Source organism: Melospiza melodia, chromosome 28 (genome assembly GCF_035770615.1).
Source record: "Melospiza melodia melodia isolate bMelMel2 chromosome 28, bMelMel2.pri, whole genome shotgun sequence".
NCBI classification, from domain to species: domain Eukaryota; kingdom Metazoa; phylum Chordata; class Aves; order Passeriformes; family Passerellidae; genus Melospiza; species Melospiza melodia.
In genome coordinates this window covers 2,783,258-2,807,941 of record NC_086221.1, presented here as the reverse complement: position 1 = coordinate 2,807,941, position 24,684 = coordinate 2,783,258, and the positions used below count along the sequence as shown (strand labels likewise).

The window sequence follows — 24,684 nt, the reverse complement described above, 5'->3', positions numbered from 1 at the left end:
TGTGCTCTGGCTGGCCTGGCTCCGGCTTCCTCGCATCTCCTCGGGCTCGGCACAGCCGTAGGCGGGAGCAGATGTTTGGCTCAGCTCCCCAGGAGCAGCAGGGGAGCGGCCTCCCCCTGCTCCGAGCAGGACTGGCGCTGGAGCCTGCTCCCTTCCCTCAAACGCCCCTTGCTCCGCTTTGGCTAGTCCAGCATGACCCCATGTCCTGTCCCAGTGAGCCCATGAAGTCATTCCTCATCAGGGACACCCCGTGGGGCATGGCCGTGGCCCTGCACGTGGCCTGGCGTGTGTGTGGGACCCTGGCTGGCCAGGGAGCAATGTTGTATAAATATTTGCTGGGCTGTGCTGTGTGCTGGGCTTGGCGAGTTCCTCCCGCCAGCTGGGTACAGGGGACGCTCCCAGAAAGGGCCCCAGGCCCCCCTGGGCATCAGCACCTTCCTGTGCGCTGCTTTCTAGCAATTCCATCCTTTGGGATTTGGGCTGAGGCACCCAGTGCTGATCCCTGGTCCCTGGGGATGTGACAGTGTCTGCATGAGGCATGTTTTGGGAAGGGAATCCTGGGGTTGTGAGGCTTGGGGATACAGGGCACCTGGGGGTCAGTGATGCCCAAGATGCAGGAAGCTGCTGGCCCCTGCAGCTTGCTGATGAGGCTGGATACCGACACAGGGCAGAGCCAAGTGCAGGGTTGGACCTCACATACCCATGTGCCCTGGGGAAAGCTGCTGGGGAGAATCTGACCCAAACCCACCTGCCTCTCTGCATGCCACCTGGGCACCTCGAGACCTGGCTTTACCATGTGCCACCCTGCTGCCTGTGGAGGAGCTGGCCACTCTGGACTGAGGTGTCCGAGGTCACCAGCTCGTCCAGACAACAGGAAAAATAGGAATTTCACAACCGAGCTGAGTCACGCTGCTCCCCACCCCGGCACTGCCCTGGGACTCTCTGAGCATTGCACGTGGCCTCTGCAGCCCCGGGTGCCGCCGTGGCCCGGGTGAGGCTCCACACGTCACCAAAACTGCCAGTGGAGATCCCCACACCAGGACACAGTTCCTCCAGGGTTTCCACCACCTGGGGGGGAGCAGAGGGGTGACCAGAGGTGAGCTCTCAGCCTGGAGTGTGGTTGGGGTCCATGGCTGATGTCACTGCAGCAGGCAGTGAGTGCTGGCTGACCCCCCCATGGCCTTGGCCTCACTGCTGCGGGTAAATCAGACCCCACTGTTACTGAGGTTGGTGGTGCAGAGCTGGGATGGAGGCACAGCCTGGTCCCCCTTGCAGGGACCACGCTCAAGGCTCCTGTGGCAGAGTCCTCTGCACCCCTCAGGGTTCTGGGGGGCCAGAGACCAGAGGCGGTGCCTCGAGAATGGAGTCCTGAATCAAATGCAGAATGTAATGTTGATTCTCTTCTGCTGCGGAAGCTCAGGCAAGTCAGATCCCCCTTCCCTACCTCAGTTTCCCCATCTGCCAAAACTCTGCAGACCCATGTTCCTCTGAGTGCAGCTTCGGAGAAAGGTGCCAGATCACAGTACCCAAAATGCAAGCAGGAGACACCTGGGGTCAAGGTAGCCTGACTCTCTGTAGGGCTGGAGTTCTCTGAGGGGGTACCTGGGGAGCTGGGGGGCATCCTGGAGGGTACAGAGGGGTTTACAGGGCTGTGGAGATCAGGGTAGTCAGGGAGTGTTGTTACACTCTGATTCCTGATGTGGATGTGAGGGAGATGCAGAGCCCCGCCCTGCCCACATCCATGGGGAGCTCCCAACCCCCTCAACGGGATTTATGAAGCTAATTGTTTTTTCTGCCCCATTAAGTGGAGGAGAGGGGGAGGGTGTGAAGAGCCCGGCTGTGCCTGTGCCTTCCTCACTGCTCCTATCTCAAGTCACAGCATGAGCTGGGCCTGGGAGCACCAGTGCCACAGAGCCCCCTCAATGCCGGTGATCTGGTGATGTGTGGGACACCCTCAGTGCGCACCCTGCATTTCCTCCCCTGCCACGGGAGGAAGGGGCCCGGGCAGACCAGGACTTGCTTCCATGCAGGGTGGGCTTCATGGCAGGATGGCAGTGGGGATCTGGCTGGACCAGCCTGGCAGGGACATGAGTGTCCCTGGCTGGTGCCAGTGGGTCTGGATGCTACATGGGCAGGTGTCTGTGCTGGTGTGAGACAGGTGAAGCAAGGAGAGTTCAAAACCATCCAGATCCTCTGCTGAGAAATGTGCTGGGGGTACTCCTCTGTATGGGGCTCAGTGCCTGTGCTGGTGCCCAAGGGTCTGCTGTGACCAGCAGCAATTCTCTGCCATTATCTCACAGCAGGCCCGTGGCTCTGGCACGGTCAAAGCTGCCTTTCTGCGGGGCTGCAGAGCTGGGCTGTGCCAGGCTGGCTCCCCTGCCACCCGGGATGCCCGGATTTGTGCCCAGCAGAAGCTGCTCTGAGCACTGCCTGAGCCGGCTGTGGCGGGGCTGAGGCAGGCAGGCAGGAGAAGAGGAGGGAAGGGACAGCATCGGGCACGGTGCCAGGCCGGAGGGACCCGGGGGATGCGGTGCTGGCCGGGCTGTGCCGCCGCACCCGCTGGCACACGCGGCCGTGGCGCCGTACCCGCACCTCGGGCTGGCTGCACCACCAGCCCCGCCACGAGCTCCTGCCAGGGCTTGCTGGGTGTGGGCACGAGCTGGTCACTGGGGACAGGGATGGTCAGGCACCCCTGTCCTGCCGTGTCAGGCTGGGACAAGCCCTGTGTGGTGAGTGATGGGACAGTGGGGAAGGAGCCAAGAGGCGTTGCCGTTGCTTCAAGGAAGGAATTACTTATTTCCCAGCCTGCAGGGTCTGGTGTGTCTTGCCAAGGCTGCAGTTAACTCTCTCTGCCCTACGTGGCTGGGCTGGTGAAATTGTCCCTGGTGCCACCATCCCGCTGAGGACCCTACCCTGCAGCATGGCTCTTGATGTGATGGAAGAGAGAGAGGAAAAAAGGGACAAAAGTTGGGGTTTTGGTCAATGAAAGGCAGAGCGGGGAAGGCATGGATGTCCTTTCTGGGGATGAGTGCCGAGGTTTCTGGGATCAGCTGTCCCAGCACCCCACAGTGTGACCCACATCGAGGAGGTTCCTTTGGGACAGAGAACAGGGTGGTTTGGGGGGCACTGAGTCCAGGCCCAGTGCTGAGGAATGCCCTCTGTTATCACTTTGTGGGCTGGACTGGGGATCACTGGTGCTGTGTTTGGGGATATGAATCGTGGTTTGGGGGCTCTGCGGGCATTTGGGGGGACGCTGGGGAACACCAGGGACAGGGTTCGGGGCCGTGGGCTGCGGGGCAGAATTCGGAGACACGGTCGTGGAGCTGAGGCGGGCGAGGCATGGAGCCGGGAGCCCGGTGCCGTCCCGGCGGGGACGGGGAGGGGCCGATGGACGGCGGAGGGGTCCTGTGCCGCTGTCGCTTTAAGGCGCGGGCAGCGGGGCGGTCCCGCCGCCCCCCGCCCCTCTCTCTCGGCCGGCGGGGCCGCGCCGCGCCGCGGGCAGCACGATGCTGCGGGCGGGGAGGCCGCGCCGCGCCCCGCGCCTCGCCAGCAGGTACGGAGCGGGCACGGAGCGGGCACCGCGGCGGGCGGGGGCGCGGCCCGAGCTCGGCGCCGGCAGACAAAGCCCCGCGCCCCGGGGCCGCTCCGCGGGCGGTGCTTTGTCTCGGCCGCGCTGGGGGTGTGAAAGGGGGGTCGGGGCAGCGCGGCCGCGCCCGCACCGCGGCACCGGGGCATCGGGGCGGCTCCCGCTGCCTTCCCATCCTCCGCCCCGGCACCCCCATCCTCCGCCCCGGCCCGCGCCCCGCACCTGCACTACGGCCGGGCCTGTCCTCCGCGGGGCTCCCGGGGGCTCCCGGGGCTCTGGTGCCTCCGCACGCCGGGTCTGACCCCGGGACTGCCGAGCGCGGGGCTTCGAATCGGGGTGCGGCCGGGGCGGGGCGGAGCATCCCCGCGCACCGCGCCGCGCTCCCGCTCCATCCTCCGCTCCCTGCCGGTGCAGCCGCCTCCCCGCGCCGGGCTGGGGCCGGCTGCTCATCCCCGAGGCCGTGCGGGACCATCCCGCCCTCAGCGGGACCATCCCGCCCTCAGCGGGTCCCGTCCGCCCGCCGGCGCCGCGGAGCGCGGCAGGACGGACGCGCTGCCCTTGAGCATCCCCGCTCCTGGGAGCTGCCGCGGGGCTGCTGGCGGGTAGGTTCGGTGCGGGATCGTCTGCAGGAGCTGGGAATGGCTGTGGATAAGATGGAGGGGATGGAGCACAAAGCAGAGGGTCAGTTTTGCCCCGGAGTGACAGTCAGATACGGCTGCCCCTCGTTTGAGGGTTCTGAGGGGCAGTGGAGGTGCCAGGGCTCAGCCGTGCTCCGGGAGTTTGTACTTGCTGCAGGGCCAGTGGGGCTGCGGTTGAGGCTTTCCTTGCTGTGCTGCCTACGACATACACATATCAGCTAGGGGGATCCCTCTGTGCATCAGCTGTGTGCCCATAAGAGAGTCAGGGACACCCTCACAGTGTGCAGCTGGCTCCCCAGCCTCATGACATGGTTTTAGTGATTTTGGGATGTGACCTTGCTTGTTGTCTTTTCTTGGCACAGGGTTGTCAAGGAGGATTTGGAGTCACCTCCTGCCTTGGCCAAACCTCTGACCCTCTGTCCCTTTCTCAGTGGCTCTCTGGATGCCCAGGGCAGTGGGGGTGTTGCATGCATGGCTGGGAGAGTGTTTGGGGTTTCCCTGTCTGGCCCCAAAAGCCAGACTGAGATGCCCAGCACCACATGTGGCCTCAGCTGTGTTGCCATAGGACACAGTCCTATGAAGCCTGGCCTCACTCCTGGCACTGCCCACTGCCAGGTGATGCCAGGCTGGGAGACCCTGGGGTCAGGATTTCCATCCCAGTGGGAACTCACCCTAGGCATAGGGCTGGTGGTGAGACATGATGGCTTGGAGCTGTGGAGCTCAGCAGCACATCCTATTGAAATCCCTTGATGGGCAGCAGCGCCTGCTGCCTCTGTCCCAGAAGCTGCTGTGGGGGCACAGGGGGCTGTGTCCATCCTGGCTTTGGCCAGTCTCTGATGAACTCCTCCCCTATGGAAAGAGCAGGACACACAGTGCAGGTGTTACGGTGCCGGAGCTGCCTCTGTTGCTCCTTCTGGAGCCTTGAGTATCTGATGGGGATGCTGGTGGCTGTTGCTTTTGCTCTGCCACTGCTCTTGGGGCTCTGCTGTTTGCTGGGCTTCACTTGCACCTCTGTGGCCCCAGTGCAGATAAACAGGCATCTCTCTTGCAGGGACTGGGGCTGGCTACAGCTCCCAGCTCTGCTCTGCACTCCTGTGCTACAGCTTGTCACAGAATCATGGCATGGTGTGTGTTGGAAGGGACCTTAAAATTCATCTTGTGCCACTCCCTGCCATGGCCAAGGGCACCTTTCAGTAGGTCAGGTTGCTCCAAGCCCCATCCAACCTGACCTTGAACATTTCATTGATGGGGCAGTCACAGCTTCTCTGTGCAGCCTGTTTCAGTGTTGCCTCCCCCAGCCCCTCACAGGCCCTGGGGGGCAGCGAGGCTTCACTGACCTACTCAGCTGCTGACCTGAAAGGTGCTGTGCTCATCCTGCTGGAAGGTGCTCCGTGCCTGCCTGTGCCAGATCAACATGGGCACAGCCCAGTGCTGTGGAACCCGCTGTGCCCTTGGGGCACCCAGGCAGCTGCTGCCCCACTGTGATGCTGACTGATGGCCCTGCAGATGGGCTTCTGCACACTTGGCTGAGCCCCAACATGGAGCAGCCACCTTGGCACAGCAGCAGATCCCAGACTTGCTGCCTCTGGCTGCTGGGGGCTGGAGAGGGGCAGTAGGGTGCAGTGGGTGGGGATCACCCCGGGAATGATGGATGCTGCGGGGTGGTTGGTTTGTTTATTCCAGCAGTCCTGTCCTTTCTGGCAATCCCAACCTGCCTCCAGGGTCAGAGCAGGTTGCTGGGGGCTTGTTGCCAGCTGTGGATGTCCCTCCATCCCCCCAAAGCTCCACCGAGCCTTAATGGGGAGAAGCAGGGTCACTGAGGCTTGTGTGCCACAGGAACACAAGTCAATGCCAGGCTGGGCTGGAGCCAGCCATGGGCCCTGCATGCCGTGTCCTTGTCATGGGCACTACCAGGAGCTGGATTTTGCCCCAGCAGCCCCTGGAACAGGAAGATCCTGCGGGTGGTGGGACCCATTGGTCTGGGCAGGGGTCTGATGCTGTCTCTCCCTCACAGCTGGGATGAGAGCAGCTCCATCAGCAGCGGCCTCAGCGATGCCTCAGACAACCTCAGCTCAGAGGAGTTCAATGCCAGCTCCTCGCTCAACTCCCTGCCCTCCACCCCCACGGCCTCGCGCAGGAACTCAGCCATAGCGGTAGGTGCCAGGGGCACCCGGACCCTTTCCAGCACCTGTCCCAGCCTTCCTGGCACACCTCAAAGGGACAGAGGGCATGGAGGGTGCCAGTGAGAGGAAACAAGGATGGCACAGGGTGTCTGCTGCATCCTTCTCCCAGCTGGCTGACGTTCTCTGGGGATGGGTTTGGGGTGGGTGCCAGGAGTGCCCCTGACTCTGCTCTGCCCCCAGCTGCGCACGGATTCGGAGAAGCGCTCACTGGCAGAGAGCGGCCTGAGCTGGTACGGGGAGGGCGACGAGAAGGCACCCAAGAAGCTGGACTACGACAGCAGCAGCCTCAAGATGGAGCATGGCTCCTCCAAGTGGCGGCGGGAGCCCTCAGAGGGTGGAGAGGAGGGGCCCAAGGGTGGTGAGCTGAAGAAGCCTGTCAGCCTGGGCACCCCGGGCTCCCTCAAGAAGGGCAAGACTCCTCCAGTGGCTGTGACCTCCCCCATCACCCACATGGCCCAGAGCACCCTCAAAGTGGCAGGTAAAAACCAGTTTGGGCAGGGTCCAGCTCCTTTGATGGAGAGAAGGTTGGTTGCTGTCTTTGTGTGCTTTCCCCAGGCATGTGGGCCATGGGATGGCCTATGGCTGTGCTCAGACCCAGGGGCTGGGTGTGGGCTGGAAGGGGAGGCAGGGCTGTGTTGTGGGCTGCAGGCAATCTGGGGTTCTGTGCCTGCCCCATGGTCTCATGTCCACACACCAGGCTGGGGAACCATTGAGTGCCCCAAGGGTCTGGCATGTCCCTTCTCCGTCACATCCCTGCATCTCTGGTGCCCATATCCTGTGTGGGCTTGTTCACTTCCAAATGTTCTCAAAGTCTCCAGGGACACTAACCTGTCCTTTCTTGCCACCAGGCAAGCCAGAGACCAAAGCCACCGACAAGAGCAAGCTGTCAGTGAAGAACACAGGACTGCAGCGCTCCTCGTCCGATGCCGGCCGTGACCGCACCGCTGACGCCAAGAAGCCGCCGTCAGGGCTCACACGTCCCTCATCCTCCAGCTCCTTTGGCTACAAGAAACCAGCTCCTGCCACTGGCATGGCCACTGTCATGCAGGCTGGGGGCTCAGCCACTCTTGGCAAGATCCAGAAGAGCTCTGGCATCCCTGTTAAGCCAGTCAGTGGGAGGAAGACAAGCCTCGATGTCTCCAACGCACCTGAGCCCGGGTTCCTGGCACCAGGAGCTCGCTCCAACATCCAGTACCGCAGCCTGCCCCGGCCGGCCAAGTCCAGCTCCATGAGTGTGACCGGGGGCCGCAGCGCAGCCCGGCCGGTCAGCAGCAGCATTGACCCCAGCCTGCTGAGCACCAAGCCGGGCGGCATCTCGGTGTCGCGGCTCAAGGAGCCCTCCAAGGTTGGCACTGGCCGTGGCACACCGGCCCCTGTGAACCAGACAGACCGTGAGAAGGAGAAGGCCAAGGCCAAGGCAGTGGCACTTGACTCTGAGTGCAGCACCCTGAAGAGTGCCAGCTCACCTGAGAGCACCCCAAAAGCCCAGGCCAGCCTCCCGCCAGCAGCCAAGGTGGCTGAGCTGCCCCCTACACCTCTCAGGTATGGTCCTTCCACCTTCGAGGGCAGCAGGTGCCTGGCACAGCTGTGCCTGGCACCAGTACCTGAGTCTCACCTCTCCTTACCCATTTCCCCCTCCAGAGCACCTGCCAAGACCTACGTGAAGCCTCCCTCGCTGGCCAACTTGGACAAGGTCAACTCCAACAGCTTGGACTTGCCCTCCTCCAGCGAGCTGCACACCCCACACACTGCCAAGCTCCAGGACCTGCACCCGGCTGGTGGGCACCTTGCGCCCTGCTTCAGCCCCAGCCCTGCCCCCATCCTCAACATCAACTCGGCGAGCTTCTCCCAGGGCCTGGAGCTCATGGGTGGCTTCAGTGTCCCCAAGGAGGGCAGGATGTACCCCAAGCTCTCCGGCCTTCACCGCAGCATGGAATCCCTGCAGATGCCCATGAGCCTGCCCAGTGCCTTTTCAGGGGGCAGCACCACCACCCCCGCCCCTGCTGCTGCACCCCCTGCCAGCACAGAGGAAGAAGAGGAAGAAGAAGAGGCAGGAGAGCTGGGCTGGAGTGGGAGCCCCCGGCTCACACATCTGGACAGGTATGGCTGGAAGGAGGTGGGTGGGTTGCTGCAGCACCTTCATGGGCACACATTGCTCCCTGCTGTTCTGCCATGTCCTTTGCCTGCTTCAGAGTCTCTTCCTGCTACATTTCTAGGGAAAAGCTCCCTGTTCCTACAATTCAATCCCCATGGTTCCTTCCCTAGTCTGTGCAGGGATGTCACTGATCTTTCCTTCCCTTCCAGTGCCAACCGCGACAGGAACACACTGCCCAAGAAGGGGTTGAGGTAAAAGAGCCCAAATGATTTTTGTGTGGTGCTGGGGTGGGAAGGGGAGGCTTTCCAGGCCAGTGCCCCTGAGCCAGGGAAGCTGGGCTGCAGTGCAGTGGGCAGGAGCTGGACGGTGCTGGTCGATCTTACCGTGCCTGTCTGCGGCTCCCCAGGTACCAGCTCCACTCCCAGGAGGAGGCCAAGGAGCGGCGCCACTCCCACGCGGTCAGCAGCCTGCCCGAGCCGGACGAGCAGCAGGAGCTGCCCTCGCCCCCCGCCCTCCCCATGGCGCTGGTGGGGAAGGGCCCGCTCACCAGCATTGGTCAGTGCCCTCGCTGCCAGCCCCTTCCCTCCTGCTGCCCCTGCTCCCTGCTCCCCTGGGCGCTGCTTGTCTCCCTGACACCACCAACACCAGCACCTGGTGCTTCGGGTGCTGGACTGGGACCAGGGCTGTCCATCACCTCTGCTTCAGGGCATCTCATCCACCTTTGGGCCTCAGGCCATAACTGCTCCTCTGGGGGTGCCTGGCAGGGCAAGGGGTAAGCCTTGTCCTGATCTGACCAGGACCTGAATGTTCCTGGTAAGCCTTGCCCTTATCTGACCAGGACCTGAATGTTCCTGGAGGGTTTGGGGGGGTCCAGGCAGACAAGTTGGGGCAGCAGGCTCCACTCCTGCACCTGCAGGTGTTGGGCTGTGGCATAGTGGTACCCACTTGGCCCTGGGACAATGGATTTATTTTTCAGCCCTGTGATTACCTTGGTGCTGGTGTCCAGGTCTTCCCAGCATCAACCTGCCTTTTAGCTTTCCCCAGCCCCTCCCTGCTTTGGGACCACAATCCCTGCTTCCTCACTGCATCACAGCTCTCGTGGATCGCTCCCAGTCCTGCTTCCCCATCCTGATGGCAGGTCCCCAGTGTGGCTCTGACCCTGCCTCCTCCCTGCTTTTTCCTTGCAGTGAGCCCCACTGCCACCACAGCCCCGCGGATCACCCGCTCCAACAGCATCCCCACCCACGACTCCACCTTCGAGCTGTACAGCACCTCCCAGATGGGCAGCACCCTCTCCCTGGCCGACAAGTCCAAGGGCATGATCCGCTCGGGCTCTTTCCGGGACCCTGTGGACGATGGTGAGAGAGTGCTGTGCTCCTGCCCGGGCAGAGGAGGCTGCACAGGGTTGGTGGGGCTCCCTGCACCCTTGTCTCTTCCTACTGGTGCTGCCATGGCATTGTTGGATGGGTGGCTGTGTCCCATTCTTGGCATCAGAGGAGGGACAGCAACGCTGAGGGCTCTGTTAGACTCTGTGCTGGCATCAGCCCTGGGTCTGCCCTGACCCCCATGGGTACTCAGTTGCCCCCAGGGTGCTGTGACACTGGGGAGGAGGGGATCCAAGCAGACAGGGAGGGCAGCAGAGCCCCCGGGTTCCCCAGAGAGGAGGGTGCAGATGGAGAGCACATACAGAGAAACGGGCAGTGCTGAGCAGCTGCCATTCCACCCTGTACCTCCCCCAGGCACCCCTGAGAGCCCAGTCAGTAGGTGTGCCCTGTCCTGTAGCCCTGGGTGCTGCTCTCCAGGGCACCCTGACAAAAAAGCTCGGGTTTTCCTGTGTTGCAGTTCACGGATCGGTGCTGTCCCTGGCCTCCAGCGCGTCCTCCACCTACTCCTCCGTAAGAGCCGCCTCCGTGCTGCTGTGCTGCTTTGTGCATGGCTGGGGGATCCGGGTGGGGCTGGGGGGGCTCTGTGCATGCCTCTGCCTGCTGCTGAGCCTGTCTGTGCCTCGCTGCCCCCCTGACTGCCTGCCTCTGTCTGTCTGTCCCTCTCTGCTCTCACGCTGCCAGGCTGAGGAGAAGATGCAGTCTGAGGTGAGCCCACACCCTTTGCTCACGCCTGCCCCTGCCCCCAGTGAGGGCAGTGCCTGGCCCCTCTCATCTCCCCTCTCTCCCCACAGCAAATCCGCAAGCTGCGCCGCGAGCTGGAGTCCTCGCAGGAGAAGGTGGCTACACTGACGTCCCAGCTGTCTGCTAACGTGAGTCCCCATGGAGCCCCTGTGGGGCACCCCACTCCATCCCTGCAGGGCGTAGGGCTGGTGCTGGATGTGCCCATGGAAGCCCTGATTTCCCTTCAGCCTTTTGCATCCCACACCTGGCGGTGGGTGCTCACCTGTCCGTGGGTTTTTGCCCAGATGTTGGGGCTCACCTGTTTCTCCACTTCTCCCAGGCCAACCTGGTGGCAGCCTTTGAGCAGAGCCTGGTGAGCATGACGTCCCGCCTGCGGCACCTGGCTGAGACTGCCGAGGAGAAGGTGGGTGTGTCCTGGGGCTGGTGTGTGCTGGACTTGGGAGGTTGCCCCAAGGATGCTCTTGGGTGGGCTCTCCACCATCGGGATGCACTCCATGGCTCCCAACTCTGCTGCCCCAGGACACGGAGCTGCTGGACCTGCGAGAGACCATTGACTTCCTGAAGAAGAAGAACTCAGAGGCCCAGGCTGTGATCCAGGGTGCTCTAAATGGCACTGATGTCACCCCCAAAGGTAAGGCATGATGCTGCAGCCCTTCCTGAGCTGGGATGCTCCTGCTGAGACTGGCACAGGCCCCAGGGCACACTTTCTCATGGGGGAAGTTCATCTGGAGACAGGATGCCCCAGGCAGCAGTTTTTCCCCACCTGGGATCCTTGACCATCTGAAACCAGGAATGGACAGCCAGAGCTGTCACCATGGGAGGTCACAGTGCTGGCATGTAGAGGAATGGTTGTTTGTCAGTCTTGGGAGACTTCCTTGCCAGGCCCTTTGCCAACAGCCAGTTTTGCCTGCTGCTCTTGACTTTGTTCCCATAAGTGCTGTTTGTAGCCCCAAAACCCCAGTGTGAGTGCAAGAAGCTGTCAGGGAGATGGCCTGGGACAGCAGCAGGGTGATATGTGCCCTGGGCATCTCTCACCAGGTGGTGTCTGAGTCCCATGTCATTGTTACAAGGTGGCTTCAAGAGCTCAGAAGGTGTTGGGTGGGAGGAGGGACCATAGGGTGCTCTGGTTTTGGGACAGTTGCAGGTAACTGATCCCTCCTTTCCCAATCTCTCCTGCTTCTCTGGTGGACCCCAGAGCTGCGCATCAAGCGGCAGAACTCCTCTGACAGCATCTCCAGCCTCAACAGCATCACCAGCCACTCCAGCATCGGCAGCAGCAAGGATGCTGACGCCAAGAAGAAGAAGAAGAAGAGCTGGGTGGGTTGGATGGGGCACTGGCAGGAGATCTGGGGCTTGGGGAGCCACTGGCAGGGTCTGCTCAAGGTCAACCCCGCAAACCAGCTGCTCTCAGTCTGCCTTGGCTTTGGGGTGTTGGTGTTCCCTGTCCTCTGAGGACAGCAGTAGTGAGGAGAGTGTAACTGCCATGGATTTGTGTCTTGAATTGTTGGCTGGGACTTCTCCAGCCCCTTCAGGAGTTTCCCAGCCCTGGCCCTGCATGCCTGCTTCCTTGTGTATTCCCCCATGTCTCCCTCCTGCGCACGCAGGCTCTGACAGTGTGGAGGGCTGGCACCTCAGCTGGGCAGCTCCTTCCCTGCACCAGGCAGCTCTGAGCTGGATGTGCAATTAAGTCTTGCTTTGTTTTGTTTCTCTTCCCCTATGCTGACCTCAACCCTTTTTTTCCAGGTGTATGAGGTAAGTCCCACGCTGTCCAATCCACCCGTGCCCAGCCAGGGCCTTTGCTCCATTTCATGGATGGTGCTCATACACTCCCCATCCCATCCATCCCACTGGCACTAACCCCAGCACAGGCCATCCTGGGTCCCCAGCCAGGCTGTGCCCACCTTGGCTGCTTCCTTTGATGTTAAGGACAAATATGCACCCACAAGGAGGGGCTTGAACTGCCATAGATAGACAGCAGGAAAGGCTCACATGGGGCCTGCCCCATGGATGGGAACAGTCCCCTTCTTGCCTAGGGAAGGCAGGCACTCTCCTGATTTCCTGTAACTGCATCTTTTGGGGTGGAGGCCTTGGTGCAGCCCTGCCAGTGTCACTGAGGGCACTAGAGTGCCCATCTCTGCCTCTCCAGGGCTGCCTGATGTGGTCTCAAGTGGCTCTGTCTCTGCCAGCACCCATGTAGGTCTCAGTGTTTCCCTGCTCCCACCATCAGCAGAGCTGGATACCTACTTTGTTTACACTGAAATGCAATGCTTTTTGTTTTGAGAACACCCTAGAGCAGTCTGCTAGTGCCTGTGGGGATTGGGACAGATCCAGTGTGCTCTCCATCCCTTCCTTCTCCTACCTTCCCTTGGAGCAGGCCCTGGCAGTCCAGGGCACATGTTGTGAGCCCAGGGTGCTCGTCCTGCTGCTCTCCTACCAGCTGGTGGGACCCAGTTTGGGTCTAGTTTGTGCAGTGTCCATCCCCCTCCCTGGCCCCAGCGCGCTGCTCACCCACCACTGCTCTGTGTGTGCTGTGTGCATGCTGCATGCTCAGGTGAGACACCTGCATGCTCTGTGGAGGGCTGGCTGCCCCTCTGTGCTTCCAGCAGGATCCACGGGGCAGAGGGAGGTGTGGGGCAGGACTCTGGCTCTGCAGTGGCTGGAGCAAGGGACATCCCTGAAATAAATGCCTCTTGCTGAAATGGCTGTGGTGGGGTGAATGTGGGGGTGGATTGGCCCTTCTCGATGGACCAGGGTGTTGGTGCCATGCCTGAACAGCCTGGTGTAGGTGCTGGTGGGGAGCAGGGCTGGGAGACATCATGACCAGGACATGGGTCCCACTCTGTGGGGCTCTGGTGCCATCCAGGCTGGGGTGAGTGTTGCCCAAAGGGCTGTGCACCCCATCCATTGGCAGTGCCAGCAGAGGGGCTCAGGCTGCAGCCTTCCCCAGCATGGTGGAGGTGCTGCCTCTGTGGTGGGTGTGGTTGTACTGGTCCCAGCTCAGGCTGTCTGTGGGTCCTGGACAGACACAGCAGGACCAGGCCAGGTCTCTGCTTATGAGGCTGCACTTTGGACTGCCTCTAACAAGTTTTCCTTCTCCTGTAGCTACGCAGCTCCTTCAATAAGGCCTTCAGCATCAAGAAGGGCCCCAAGTCGGCTTCGTCCTACTCTGACATAGAGGAGATCGCCACGCCAGACTCATCAGCCCCCTCCTCCCCCAAGCTGCAGCATGGCCCCACAGAGACTGCCTCGCCCTCCATCAAGTCCTCCACATCCTCCTCCGTGGGCATTGACACGGCTGAGTACGTGGGGCCAGGGAGGGCCAGTGGCAGGGGCAGCAGGCTCCTGCCAGAGACACGTGTGAGACCTGGTCTCTCCCTTGGCCTAGGCTCTTCCAGGCCCACAGTGAGGGCGAGCCCGAGAAGAAGGAGGTGTCAGAGCTGCGGTCAGAGCTGTGGGAGAAGGAGATGAAGCTGACAGACATCCGCCTGGAGGCCCTTAACTCAGCCCACCAGCTGGAGCAGCTGCGGGAGACCATGCACAACATGCAGGTGAGGACCCCTGCCCGCAGCCTGGCTGCTCTCAGTACCAAGGTGCCCTCAGTCCCTGCATTCTCACCACTGTGCTGCACCCCAGAGTGCTGCTGCTGTACAGCTCCTTACCCTGTGCCCTGCCTTGTTGTGTCCCAGCTGGAGGTGGATCTCCTGAAGGCTGAGAATGACCGTCTCAAGGTGGCCCCTGGGCCTTCAGCAGTGCTAGGTGCCGTTCCCAGCCACATCACGAGCACATCGGCCTCCTCTTCACCACGGCGCTCCTTGGGTCTCACCATTGGTCACGCCTTCAGCCCCAGCCCGGGGGATGCAGGTAGGGGTGATAGAGCTGCTGGCAGATGGGGAAGGGCTGAGATAGGGAGTGTGTGTGGTGGCAACGTGCTGCTGCTCACCTGGAGTGAACAGGGCATCTGTCGTGCTGCTGGTTCTGCTGTTGGCCACAGCGGGATTTGCCTCTGGCTGGGCACAGCCAGGCCTGGTGGCTCAGCTCTGGCCACACAGCCTCACTGCTCCATCCCCAGACATGTCCCCCATGGATGCTGTCAGCGCTGGCACCCAGAAGGATGAGCTGACACTGCGGATTGTGGTGCGCATGCCGCCCCAGCACATCATCAAGGGGGTGAGTGTGGGCTCTGTGGGGAGCCTGACCTCTCACCATGTCATGGCCCTGACAAAGGGGAAAGGATGCCTCCCAGGGCTAGATATGGTGCTGCAGCACTGCACACTTCTGCCTTGGCTCCTAGGACCTCAAGCAGCAGGAGTTCTTCTTGGGCTGGACCAAGGTGAGCGGGAAGGTAGACTGGAAGATGCTGGATGAGGCTGTCTGCCAGGTCTTCAAGGTAGGAGCAAAAAGAGCACTCTTTAGAGCACCATCCTTTGACACTGCTCCACCAGGCCTGCTATTCCTGGCCCAGGTCCTCTCCAAGCTCTCTTGGAGCTGCTCTCTGACAGCTCTGTCCTTCTCCATGTAGGATTACATCACTAAGATGGATCCTGCATCCACGCTGGGGCTCAGCACCGAGTCCATCTACGGCTACAGCATCAGCCACATCAAGCGGGTGCTGGACACAGAGCCACCGGAGCTGCCCCTGTGCCGCCGGGGCCTGACCAGCGTTGTCGTCACACTCAAAGGTCAGTGTGGCAGAGGGGCTCTGTGGCTGTGCCATGTCCCTGCTGTTTGGGGCTGTTAGAGGGTGGGAGTGGACCCTCAGCCCTCCCCTGCCCACAGGCTTGAAAGAGAAGTGCGTGGACAGCCTGGTGTTCGAAACACTCATCCCCAAGCCCATGATGCAGCACTACATCAGCCTCCTGCTGAAGCACCGCCGCCTCATCCTCTCGGGGCCCAGTGGCACCGGCAAGACCTACCTGACCAACCGCCTGGCCGAGTACCTGGTGGAGCGCTCGGGTCGGGACGTCACCGAGGGCATCGTCAGCACCTTCAACATGCACCAGCAGTCCTGCAAGGTGAGGACACACAGCAGTGTCCCTGTGGGCTCTGGTGCCATGGTCCTCATGGCAGTCATGCCATGGCCCCACACGTGACACCCAACCTGTTTGTTCCAGGATCTTCAGCTGTACCTGTCCAATCTGGCCAACCAGATCGACCGGGAGACGGGCACAGCGGACGTGCCGCTGGTGATCCTGCTGGACGACCTCAGCGAGGCGGGCTCCATCAGCGAGCTCGTCAACGGGGCGCTCACCTGCAAGTACCACAAATGGTGAGAGCCCCCCTGCATCCCTCCAGTGCAGCCCCATGGCACACACATGCTCCCCGCTGCTCTCACCGTGGTCACTGGGCTGTGGGAATGAGGCTGCACATGTCTGCTGTGCCCAGATCAGCTCTGCCTTGGGCAGGGGTGACTCAGAGGTTTTTCTCATTAATCTTGTCTCTCTGTCACTCACTCAGTCCGTATATCATTGGCACTACCAACCAGCCTGTGAAGATGACCCCAAACCATGGCCTCCATCTCAGCTTCAGGTAGGAATTGTACATCCCTGGGGATCATCCTTGTGGGGTTGTGGGGGACAGAAGCCATCACTTCCACCTGGGTGTTTCTGTGGTCATGTCCTATGGCTGAGGACCCTGATTAAGATTGAGCCCCCAGGCCTGTCCCTGCCATCCCAGAAGGACCTGATATTCCCCAGCCTGAGGCAAATGCAGGGTGGGGATGCAAGGAGGGCCTCAGGAGTGCTGGGGAGCAGGGCAGCTTGTGTGGAGACCCAGCCCTGACCACTGGAGTCCTTCCCCAGGATGCTGACCTTCTCCAACAACGTGGAGCCGGCCAACGGCTTCCTGGTGCGCTACCTGCGGCGGAAGCTGCTGGAGTCGGACACGGACATCAACGCCAACAAGGAGGAGCTGCTGCGGGTGCTGGACTGGGTGCCCAAGCTCTGGTACCATTTGCACACCTTCCTGGAAAAACACAGCACATCTGACTTCCTCATCGGTACGGCCCTGCCTCACCTTCCTCCTCTGCCCCAGGCTGTGAGGAGCCCTGGGGACTGGGACCAAACCCTCCCTGGGGACTGGGACCAAACCCTCCCTGGGGACTGGGACCAAACCCTCCCTGGGGACTGGGACCAAAACCTCCCTGGGGACTGGGACCAAACCCTCTCTGGGGATTGGGACCAAACCCTCCCTGGGGACTGGGACCAAACCCTCCCTGGGGACTGGGACCAAACCTCCCTGGGGACTGGGACCAAACCCTCCCTGGGGATTGGGACCAAAACCTCCCTGGGAACTGGGACCAAACCCTCCCTGGGGACTGGGACCAAAACCTCCCTGGGGACTGGGACCAAACCCTCTCTGGGGATTGGGACCAAACCCTCCCTGGGGACTGGGACCAAACCCTCCCTGGGGACTGGGACCAAAACCTCCCTGGGGACTGGGACCAAACCCTCTCTGGGGATTGGGACCAAACCCTCCCTGGGGACTGGGACCAAACCCTCCCTGGGGTCTGAGACCAAACCCTCCCTGGGGACTGGGACCAAACCCTCCCTGGGGACTGGGACCAAACCCTCCCTGGGGACTGGGACCAAACCCTCTCTGGGGACTGGGACTAAAGCCTCCCTGGGTTCTGGGACCAAATCCTCTCTGGGGATTGGGACCAAACCCTCCCTGGGGACTGGGACCAAACCTCCCTGGGGACTGGGACCAAACCCTCCCTGGGGATTGGGACCAAAACCTCCCTGGGAACTGGGACCAAACCCTCCCTGGGGACTGGGACCAAAACCTCCCTGGGGACTGGGACCAAACCCTCTCTGGGGATTGGGACCAAACCCTCCCTGGGGACTGGGACCAAACCCTCCCTGGGGACTGGGACCAAAACCTCCCTGGGGACTGGGACCAAACCCTCTCTGGGGATTGGGACCAAACCCTCCCTGGGGACTGGGACCAAACCCTCCCTGGGGTCTGAGACCAAACCCTCCCTGGGGACTGGGACCAAACCCTCCCTGGGGACTGGGACCAAACCCTCCCTGGGGACTGGGACCAAACCCTCTCTGGGGACTGGGACTAAAGCCTCCCTGGGTTCTGGGACCAAATCCTCTCTGGGGATTGGGACCAAAACCTCCCTGGGGACTGGGACCAAACCATCCCTGGGGACTGGGACCAAACCCTCCCAGAGGAGCTTGGGGGGGTTGATGTGTTCCCTGTGTCTCCCAGTCCCACAAATCACAGCTGCTGAGTGATGCACACAAGCATTGCTCTTCCCTGGGTGCTCTTTGTTCCTTTGGGAGCTGTCACTAGGGGTGTCAGCCAAGGCTCCCAGTACCCTTCCCTGGGCATGGAGAAGCTGTCTTCTCCCAGGTGAACCCCCTATGCCTCACCAGGCTTTTGGGGGATAGATTGAACTTGGCAGCCCCCTTCCTTGTCTGGGAGATGCTGCCTGTCTGCTGTACAGGTGGATGGTGCCTAGTCACTGTTCCCAAGGGCCCCGTTCCAGCCAGGTGTGCCCACCTCAGTGCTGTGACTGGAGGAGGGGCACCCAGCTCCCATTTCCACTGTCTGCCTTTCCCCCACAGGTCCCTGCTTCTTTCTGTCCTGCCCTATTGGAATTGAGGATTTCCGGACCTGGTTCATCGACCTGTGGAACAATTCCATCATCCCTTACCTGCAGGAGGGGGCAAAAGATGGGCTCAAGGTAGCCAGTGTTGCTGGCACATGAGAACACAAACCAGGGCAGGGACACACTGATACAGCCATCCTGGGTGGGGGCAGAGGGGAGGCACTGGGATGGTGGGTGTAAATCTCCCTCAGTCCCTGTACCTTGTGGCTGCTGTGGCACATGGCGCTGTCCTGGGGGGCTCAGCGTGCCACCCTGCTGGCTCTGGCATGTACTGAGGGCATGGCTGCCACTTGCTCCCTGCCGCAGGTGCATGGGCAGAAGGCAGCCTGGGAGGACCCCGTGGAGTGGGTGCGGGACACCCTGCCCTGGCCGTCAGCGCAGCAGGACCAGTCCAAGCTGTACCACCTGCCCCCGCCCACCATGGGGCCCCAGAGCGCCGTGTCCCCGCCCGAGGAGCGCACCGCGAAGGACACCACGCCCAGCTCGCTGGACTCGGACCCGCTGGTAGGCTGGCCAGCAGGAGGGGCTGGGAGGAGCTGGTGGCAGAGCAGGGCGGAGCTTTGCTTTCCCAGTTAATTCTCAGTGTAAAACGCCTGATCTGGGGTGCAGAAACACTGCGTGCTCCCTGGAGGAGCAGTGGGTGAGGGGTGGTGGCACTGGCAAGTGGGCTGCACACGAGGACACATGGTGACGTGCCAGTGAAAGGGCACGACATGACACTCCACGAGGCATCATGTCCACATGCAGAGCCACAGACAGGCACACGTGCTCCTACACGTCCTGATGTGTCACCTGGAGAGCTGCTGGCTCCAGATGATGCCAGCTGTCACCTGGAGAGGCTGCTGGCTCCACAGGTGATGCCAGCTGATGCTGCTTTGGCACACTGAGTCTTGAGCATTCCAGCTGTGCCTGAGGCTGGATCCTGGCACAAAAGAGGGATTTTGCAGCATCTCTGGCACTTGCTTTATCCTCTAAGGAGCTTTCCAGCAAGGCTGGTTTGGGAGGGCAAGAGGGCCAAGTGGCCTCCCCAGTCACCTCTGGGCCTCGTGTCCCCCTCGGGCTCCTGCCATGCTCCTGTCCCCACAGATGGCCATGCTGCTGAAGCTCCAGGAAGCTGCCAACTACATTGAGTCTCCAGACCGTGAGACCATGGTGGACCCCGACCTGCAGTCGACTCTGTGAGGCCCAGATGTGCCAGCCCAGGTGGAGGGGAGCTGCTGCTGGGCTGCTCTCCTTTTCCTTTGGCATCCAGGAGCGTGGGGCTGGCGAGCAAGTGGAGAGGAGAAGAGCAGGGCTCTGGCGTGTCCTGGTGGAGCCTGGGGAAACTCAGCTCATCCGTGAAAGAGCACGAGCTACCATCTCCCCTCCCAGCCCTGGGGGTAGGAGAATCCTGGTTTCTCTTCTTGGTTTTTTCTGTCTCTATTGCAAACTCTTGGGCTTTGGGACCAAGGTGATCCTGAGGCTGAGCCCCGCTCCCGGGAGCTGCAGGAAGGCCCCTGCGAGGGGCAGGGACCCTGCAGGAGCCACCTGGGCCACAGCTGGGGAGGAGCTGGGGCTGCAGGATGAGCACGTGGGCACGAGGGGCTCTGGCTCCCTCTGTGCCCGCTGGGCCAAGCCACGGGAACCTCCACTGTGGGAGCACGGCCCTGGCTGCTCTCTGTGCATTCCCTGTTCCACCTGCAGCTGCTGTGACCAGGACAGCCCAAAAACCCTGCTTTTCTTATTTTATTTTGTTTCCCCCTTCCCCTTTTCCTTTGGCCGAGTCCAGACTTTGCTTTGATCCCTTTTTTTGTTCTGGTACTTTGCTCTCCTGGCCTGGAGCCTGTGGCCTGGTGCCTACTACTTCCCTGGCAGCAGTGTCCTTCCCTTTTGGTTTCTTTTGCAGCTGTTGGTTTCACCACTCAAACCACCTCTGTCACAAAACTGGTGCTTACTGGACGATCTCCAGTCCCTGAACCCACCTCCTGGGCCTGCACAGGTTGGCTGAGGTGGGACTTGGAGGCAGTGTGGAGGCAGGTGGCAGCAGGAGGCTCCCAGAGCAGCCCCTCGCACGGCAACTCCCTCCTCCCCCAAGGCACAGGGCACTGGGATGGTGTCTCCCACCAGGCTGGGATGCCACAGAGCATCCCCTCCCTGAGCTACTGGGGCATGGGGAGGCTGCTACTGCTGCCCCATCCCTGGGCAGCTGGATGCCATCCCTATCCCCTTGGTGGAGGGGGGCCCAACCAGCCTCTCATCCCCTTGGTGCTGCCAGGCCTGGGGCTGTGGGTCAATGAGCCTGGGGTTGCTTCCCATGCTGCCTGCTCCCCCTGGCCCTGTGCCTTCCTGTAGCCTGCCAGGGTCTGTGTTGGTGCTCTGGGGGCACCTGGGGCTGCCATGTGTCCTCCTGGCCTTATCCTGCATTGTCAAAAGGCCAGACTCCATGGAGAGGGTCGGCCCCGGTGCTGCCGCGGTGCCTTAATCTCTGGCCATGCGGGAAGGGGGAAAGGGGGCTTGGGACAGTGCTGTCACAGCCTGCTCCAGCATCTCTGTCCTCAAAGCCAGCTTGGCTGGATGGAATGAAGGTGCTGGGACTGCTGCCTGCAGCACCCTCGCTGGCCTGTCCCCAGCCATGGCTGTGGGATGCCCTGCAGGTCTGCACTCCCATCCTGTGCCCACTTGGGCTCTGGGGGCCCTCTCCTCCCTGCTGCCCTCCAGCTCAGCCCCCACATCCTTCTGGGGCCCTGGAGAGACACATGAGGAGAGCTGACCCCAGGGCCAGATCACCTGAGCCCACCCTGTCCCCAAGCTCTGCCAGGCTGGGGACTGGGCAGCCTCAGCCCCCTGTGCTGCAGCTGGTGTGGCCTTCAGGGACCCCTCAGAGCCCTCTGGAACGGGCAGTGCCCCCGGAGGCTGCCGGCCCCTCTGCCCTCGGTGCTCCCGGCCGGTGTGTCCCGCCCCGCCGCCCCATGGTGCTCACTCCTCCCACTGTCCGTCTGTCCGACAGCCTCCTGCTGCCTCCGGGCCCGCCAGCCCGGCCCCTCCCCGCGGGCATCTCCGCGATCTCCTCCCCACGCTGGCTTGGGCGTTAGGGCTTTCTGTTCGCCTTCTCTTCTGTCGAGGACTCGCTGTAAATAGATCCGTCGTGGAACGCCCTGTGTGGGTTGGGGGGGCCCGGCCCTGCGCCTTGTCCCTGGTTTTGGGTTTTTTTTGTACTCTGTGATGACTGTGCTGTGCTGACTTCTTTTCTGATTGTATGAGACTCCGGCCCAGCAGCCGCTCGAGGTCTGCAATGGGGATGCAGCCGTTCCCTCCAGCCCCTCACACCCTCCTTGGGACTCAGGTGCCCAGGCAGGGAAGGGACTGATGCACCTTTGGGGGCTGCCCTGTGCCCAGGTGCCCTGAGGAGTCCTGTGGGAGGAGGGGCAGCCTTGCCTGAGCTTTCTTTTGTGACTCCTCCAGGAGCCACCCAAACCTGGACCAAACCTGTAGCCGTCCCCCACTGCTGAGCCTGCCCTGGCCTGTGTCCTGCAGGTTTGCCCCATCCCTCCCCAGGCTGGGGCTGCCCCTTGTGCCATCCCCTCAGCCCCAGCAGCTGGAGGTGAGCAGCCTGTGGGGTGTGATCCGGGAGGAATCTCCAGGGGAAGGGGAAGGGCTGTGCCAGCAGCCCCCGGGATCAGCTGGTGGGGGGCTTGGCTGGGGTTACCTGGCAGGAGGGGCCAGGTCCTGGTGCATTCCTCCTGGCTTACACCAAGCACCTCCTGTCCCCAAGGCTGGCAGCTGTCTGGGCCAACCCCTGGCTGTGGGCTGAGCCCCTCCGTCCCCAGGGAAAGGCTCCAAGGATTGCTTTAACTCATCCTCCTGCCACCTCCAAGGGTGCCCACCACTCCCAAAGGTGCCTGCTGTCCCCAAAGGTGCCTGCTGTCCCCAAAGGTGCCCATCGCCCCACAAGGTGATATCTGCCACCTCCAGAGGGCAAGTTGCCCCCAAAGGTGCCCATGGTCCCTGGGAGTCCCCCTGAGGGGCTGGAGGTGGGTGATGCCAGTGCCTCACCCTCCTGCCCCCTCGAGCTGCTGCTGCCTGGTGGCCTGAACCTTACAATTTTAGCTTTTTTCTAATAAACACAAACAACCTTTTTTTAATTAAATAAAAGATGAAATGGACAAATTCCTGTTCTAGATTATCTGTGTAATTGACTGGGTTTTGTGTTTCTTAACTGCATGGTATTCCTGCCGAGGGGTTTTATAGCACTTTTTAAATTTCTCTTTAAGATTTTGGTCCAGATTTCTACTCACGCCTGTCTGTTTTTGCTTTTTCCTTGCACCCTCCACGTTTGTAAACTCGCTCCATTTTATACCTGATGTTGAGACCCAGCCCCACATTGTATATAGCTGCGGGAACAATCATAGGGAACAAACAAACACCATCTGGACTCTTTCCACGATTAGTTGTTTTTACTTCAAAGAAATTTTAAAGGAAACATAAAAGGAAGCCAGGAAAAGGCTTGAGGATATTCTGAAAAGACAGAAACAAATCCAGCCCTGCACCAAGTCAGCTCCTGCTGCCCACACTGCCCGCACCAACTGGCATGTCTCTTCTCAGTCGTCTGTCTAACACCATTGGATTCAATAAAGTGATCTCCTGTACTCTCGGCTCCTGGTCCTGTGTCTGTGGCTCTGGCCCTGTGTGGCAGAGGGGAGGGCAGTTGTACACATCACAGAATTGTGGTGGTTTGGGAAGGGACCTTAAACCTCATCTCAGTGGAAGGGACACCTTGCACTATCCCAGGTTGCTCCAAGTCCCCGGCCTTGAGCATTTTCAGGGATGGGGTGGCCACAGCTTCTCTGGGCAGCCTGAGCCAGGGCCTCACCTCCCTCACAGCCAAGAATTCCTTCCCAATATCCCATCTAACCCTGCCCTTTGGCAGATTGAAGCCGTTCCCCCTTGTCCTGTCCCTCCAGGCCCTTGTCCAAAATCCCTCTCCAGCTCTCTTGGAAGGGAGAGGGACTGGAAGGGGCTCTAAGTTCTCCCCAGGGCCTTCTCTCCAGGCTGAGTGTCCCCCACCTCTCCTAGCCTGTCTCCAGAGCAGAGGGGCTCAAGCCCTCAAAGCATCTTCCCCTGTCCTTGGTAGTTGCCTGCCTGCAAAATGTGAAGGGAGCCTGAGTAGAAACACTCCTGGGTTGGAATCTTGGCTGTTTTCAGGATGCTGGGAGCAGTTTTAGGGATTGAGGACCTCTCTCCCGAGGTTACTCTCCTGTAGTCTGGGGTGGGCAGAAACTCCTGATTTGGAATCTTGGTAGTTCAGGACATGGAAAGCAGGAGGTCCCTTTCCTGGGGCAGGAGAGACAGGTCCTGCCTGAGGTGAGCAGGAGGAGGAGGGCTCGGGGTAGGTGGGCATTCCCAGGGCCCCTTTTGCCTCCCCAGGTCTGATCTGATCTCCCATTTGAAAGGACACGATGGTGGCAGGTGCCACATCAGCGCAGGGGGACAGAGCTGGGACAGTGTCCCTTGTGCAAATCCGGTTTCTCTGCCTGCAGCAGAGCACGGCTGGAGGCTGGAGCAGGCAGGGAGAGCCCGCTCTTCCCGCGGCGCCTCCAAATCTGTTTTCTCCCCTCCGGAGAGCGATGCTGCAGCAGGGACAGATGCTTCAGGAGCCGCTAATTAATGACGGGATGGCGATGAGCTGTAAGAGGCTGCAGTGGCGGATCCAGGGCCAGGAGAGGGCTCTTCCCATCGCCACCGCTCCTCCCGCAGAGCGAGTTCACACGAGTTCCGCACGTTGGGTGCGGTCCCGGACACGGAGTGGGACCGGTTTGGGTGACACCCGGCCCCTCGTCCGCAGAGATGTGCCCAGTGCGTGCCCCCGACCTGTGCTGGCTCCGAGCCCTGTGCAGGCAGCAGAGCGGGCGGGACAGGAGGCAGGGGAGCGGCAGAAGGGTCCCACACATCGTGACTGCGGGAATTGCCACGGCGCAGAGCCAGAGCAATCGGTCCGAGCCGTGGAGGGTGGGGGGGATGCGGAGGGACCACACGAAGCTGATGCTGACACTTTAATTTCAGACGGATCCAGCGTTTGGGAACACTCAGCCTCCCTTTCCAAGAGTGACAGGCAGGGTTCGGTTCCGGCAACCAGCACCCCTGGGTGCTGCAGTGGGGATATGGCCCATGCAGGGCCCTTCCCCTGCCCCGGCATCCGCTGGGAGCTCCTGCCTGGCTCTGTGGTGTTGTCGGGGGCTGGTGCAAGGCTGGGAGGGGGTTTTGCTGCAGCAAAACTGGGGTGTGCAGAGGTTTTGGGCGATGCAGCTCCCAGCTGGGCAGGGACCCCGGGATGCTCCCCCTGCTCCAGGCACCACCTCTCCTGGAGCAGCCGGCCCCTCCCTGTGTAGTTCAGATGCTCTGGCTGCGACACTGGGACCTGGGGCTGCTGGAATGGAGGTGGCAGACCCTCAGCTGGGGTGGTTT

The 24,684-nt window shown here is 61.4% G+C and overlaps 1 protein-coding gene across 3 annotated transcripts in view; it reads left to right on the top strand.

Moving 5' to 3' along the window:
- The window catches only part of NAV1 (neuron navigator 1), a 63,000-nt gene extending 40,132 nt beyond the window's left edge, over positions 1-22,868 (top strand). For 2 of the 3 annotated variants that reach the window (XM_063178133.1, XM_063178134.1), the window contains 26 exons: positions 6,239-6,377; positions 6,588-6,885; positions 7,256-7,949; positions 8,049-8,507; positions 8,712-8,753; positions 8,909-9,057; positions 9,690-9,860; positions 10,345-10,397; positions 10,569-10,592; positions 10,679-10,756; positions 10,948-11,031; positions 11,148-11,259; positions 11,824-11,945; positions 13,731-13,927; positions 14,014-14,176; positions 14,315-14,489; positions 14,698-14,795; positions 14,920-15,015; positions 15,148-15,307; positions 15,405-15,640; positions 15,740-15,894; positions 16,083-16,154; positions 16,427-16,623; positions 18,200-18,318; positions 18,550-18,747; positions 19,330-22,868. In XM_063178133.1, coding sequence (XP_063034203.1) covers positions 6,239-6,377; positions 6,588-6,885; positions 7,256-7,949; positions 8,049-8,507; positions 8,712-8,753; positions 8,909-9,057; positions 9,690-9,860; positions 10,345-10,397; positions 10,569-10,592; positions 10,679-10,756; positions 10,948-11,031; positions 11,148-11,259; positions 11,824-11,945; positions 13,731-13,927; positions 14,014-14,176; positions 14,315-14,489; positions 14,698-14,795; positions 14,920-15,015; positions 15,148-15,307; positions 15,405-15,640; positions 15,740-15,894; positions 16,083-16,154; positions 16,427-16,623; positions 18,200-18,318; positions 18,550-18,747; positions 19,330-19,425 — 4,387 coding nt within the window. In that variant the 3' untranslated portion in view covers positions 19,426-22,868. The remainder of the gene's footprint in view (positions 1-6,238; positions 6,378-6,587; positions 6,886-7,255; positions 7,950-8,048; positions 8,508-8,711; positions 8,754-8,908; positions 9,058-9,689; positions 9,861-10,344; positions 10,398-10,568; positions 10,593-10,678; positions 10,757-10,947; positions 11,032-11,147; positions 11,260-11,823; positions 11,946-13,730; positions 13,928-14,013; positions 14,177-14,314; positions 14,490-14,697; positions 14,796-14,919; positions 15,016-15,147; positions 15,308-15,404; positions 15,641-15,739; positions 15,895-16,082; positions 16,155-16,426; positions 16,624-18,199; positions 18,319-18,549; positions 18,748-19,329) is intronic. The other variant, XM_063178135.1, reaches the window with a different exon arrangement.
- The last annotated feature ends 1,816 nt before the right edge of the window (positions 22,869-24,684 follow it).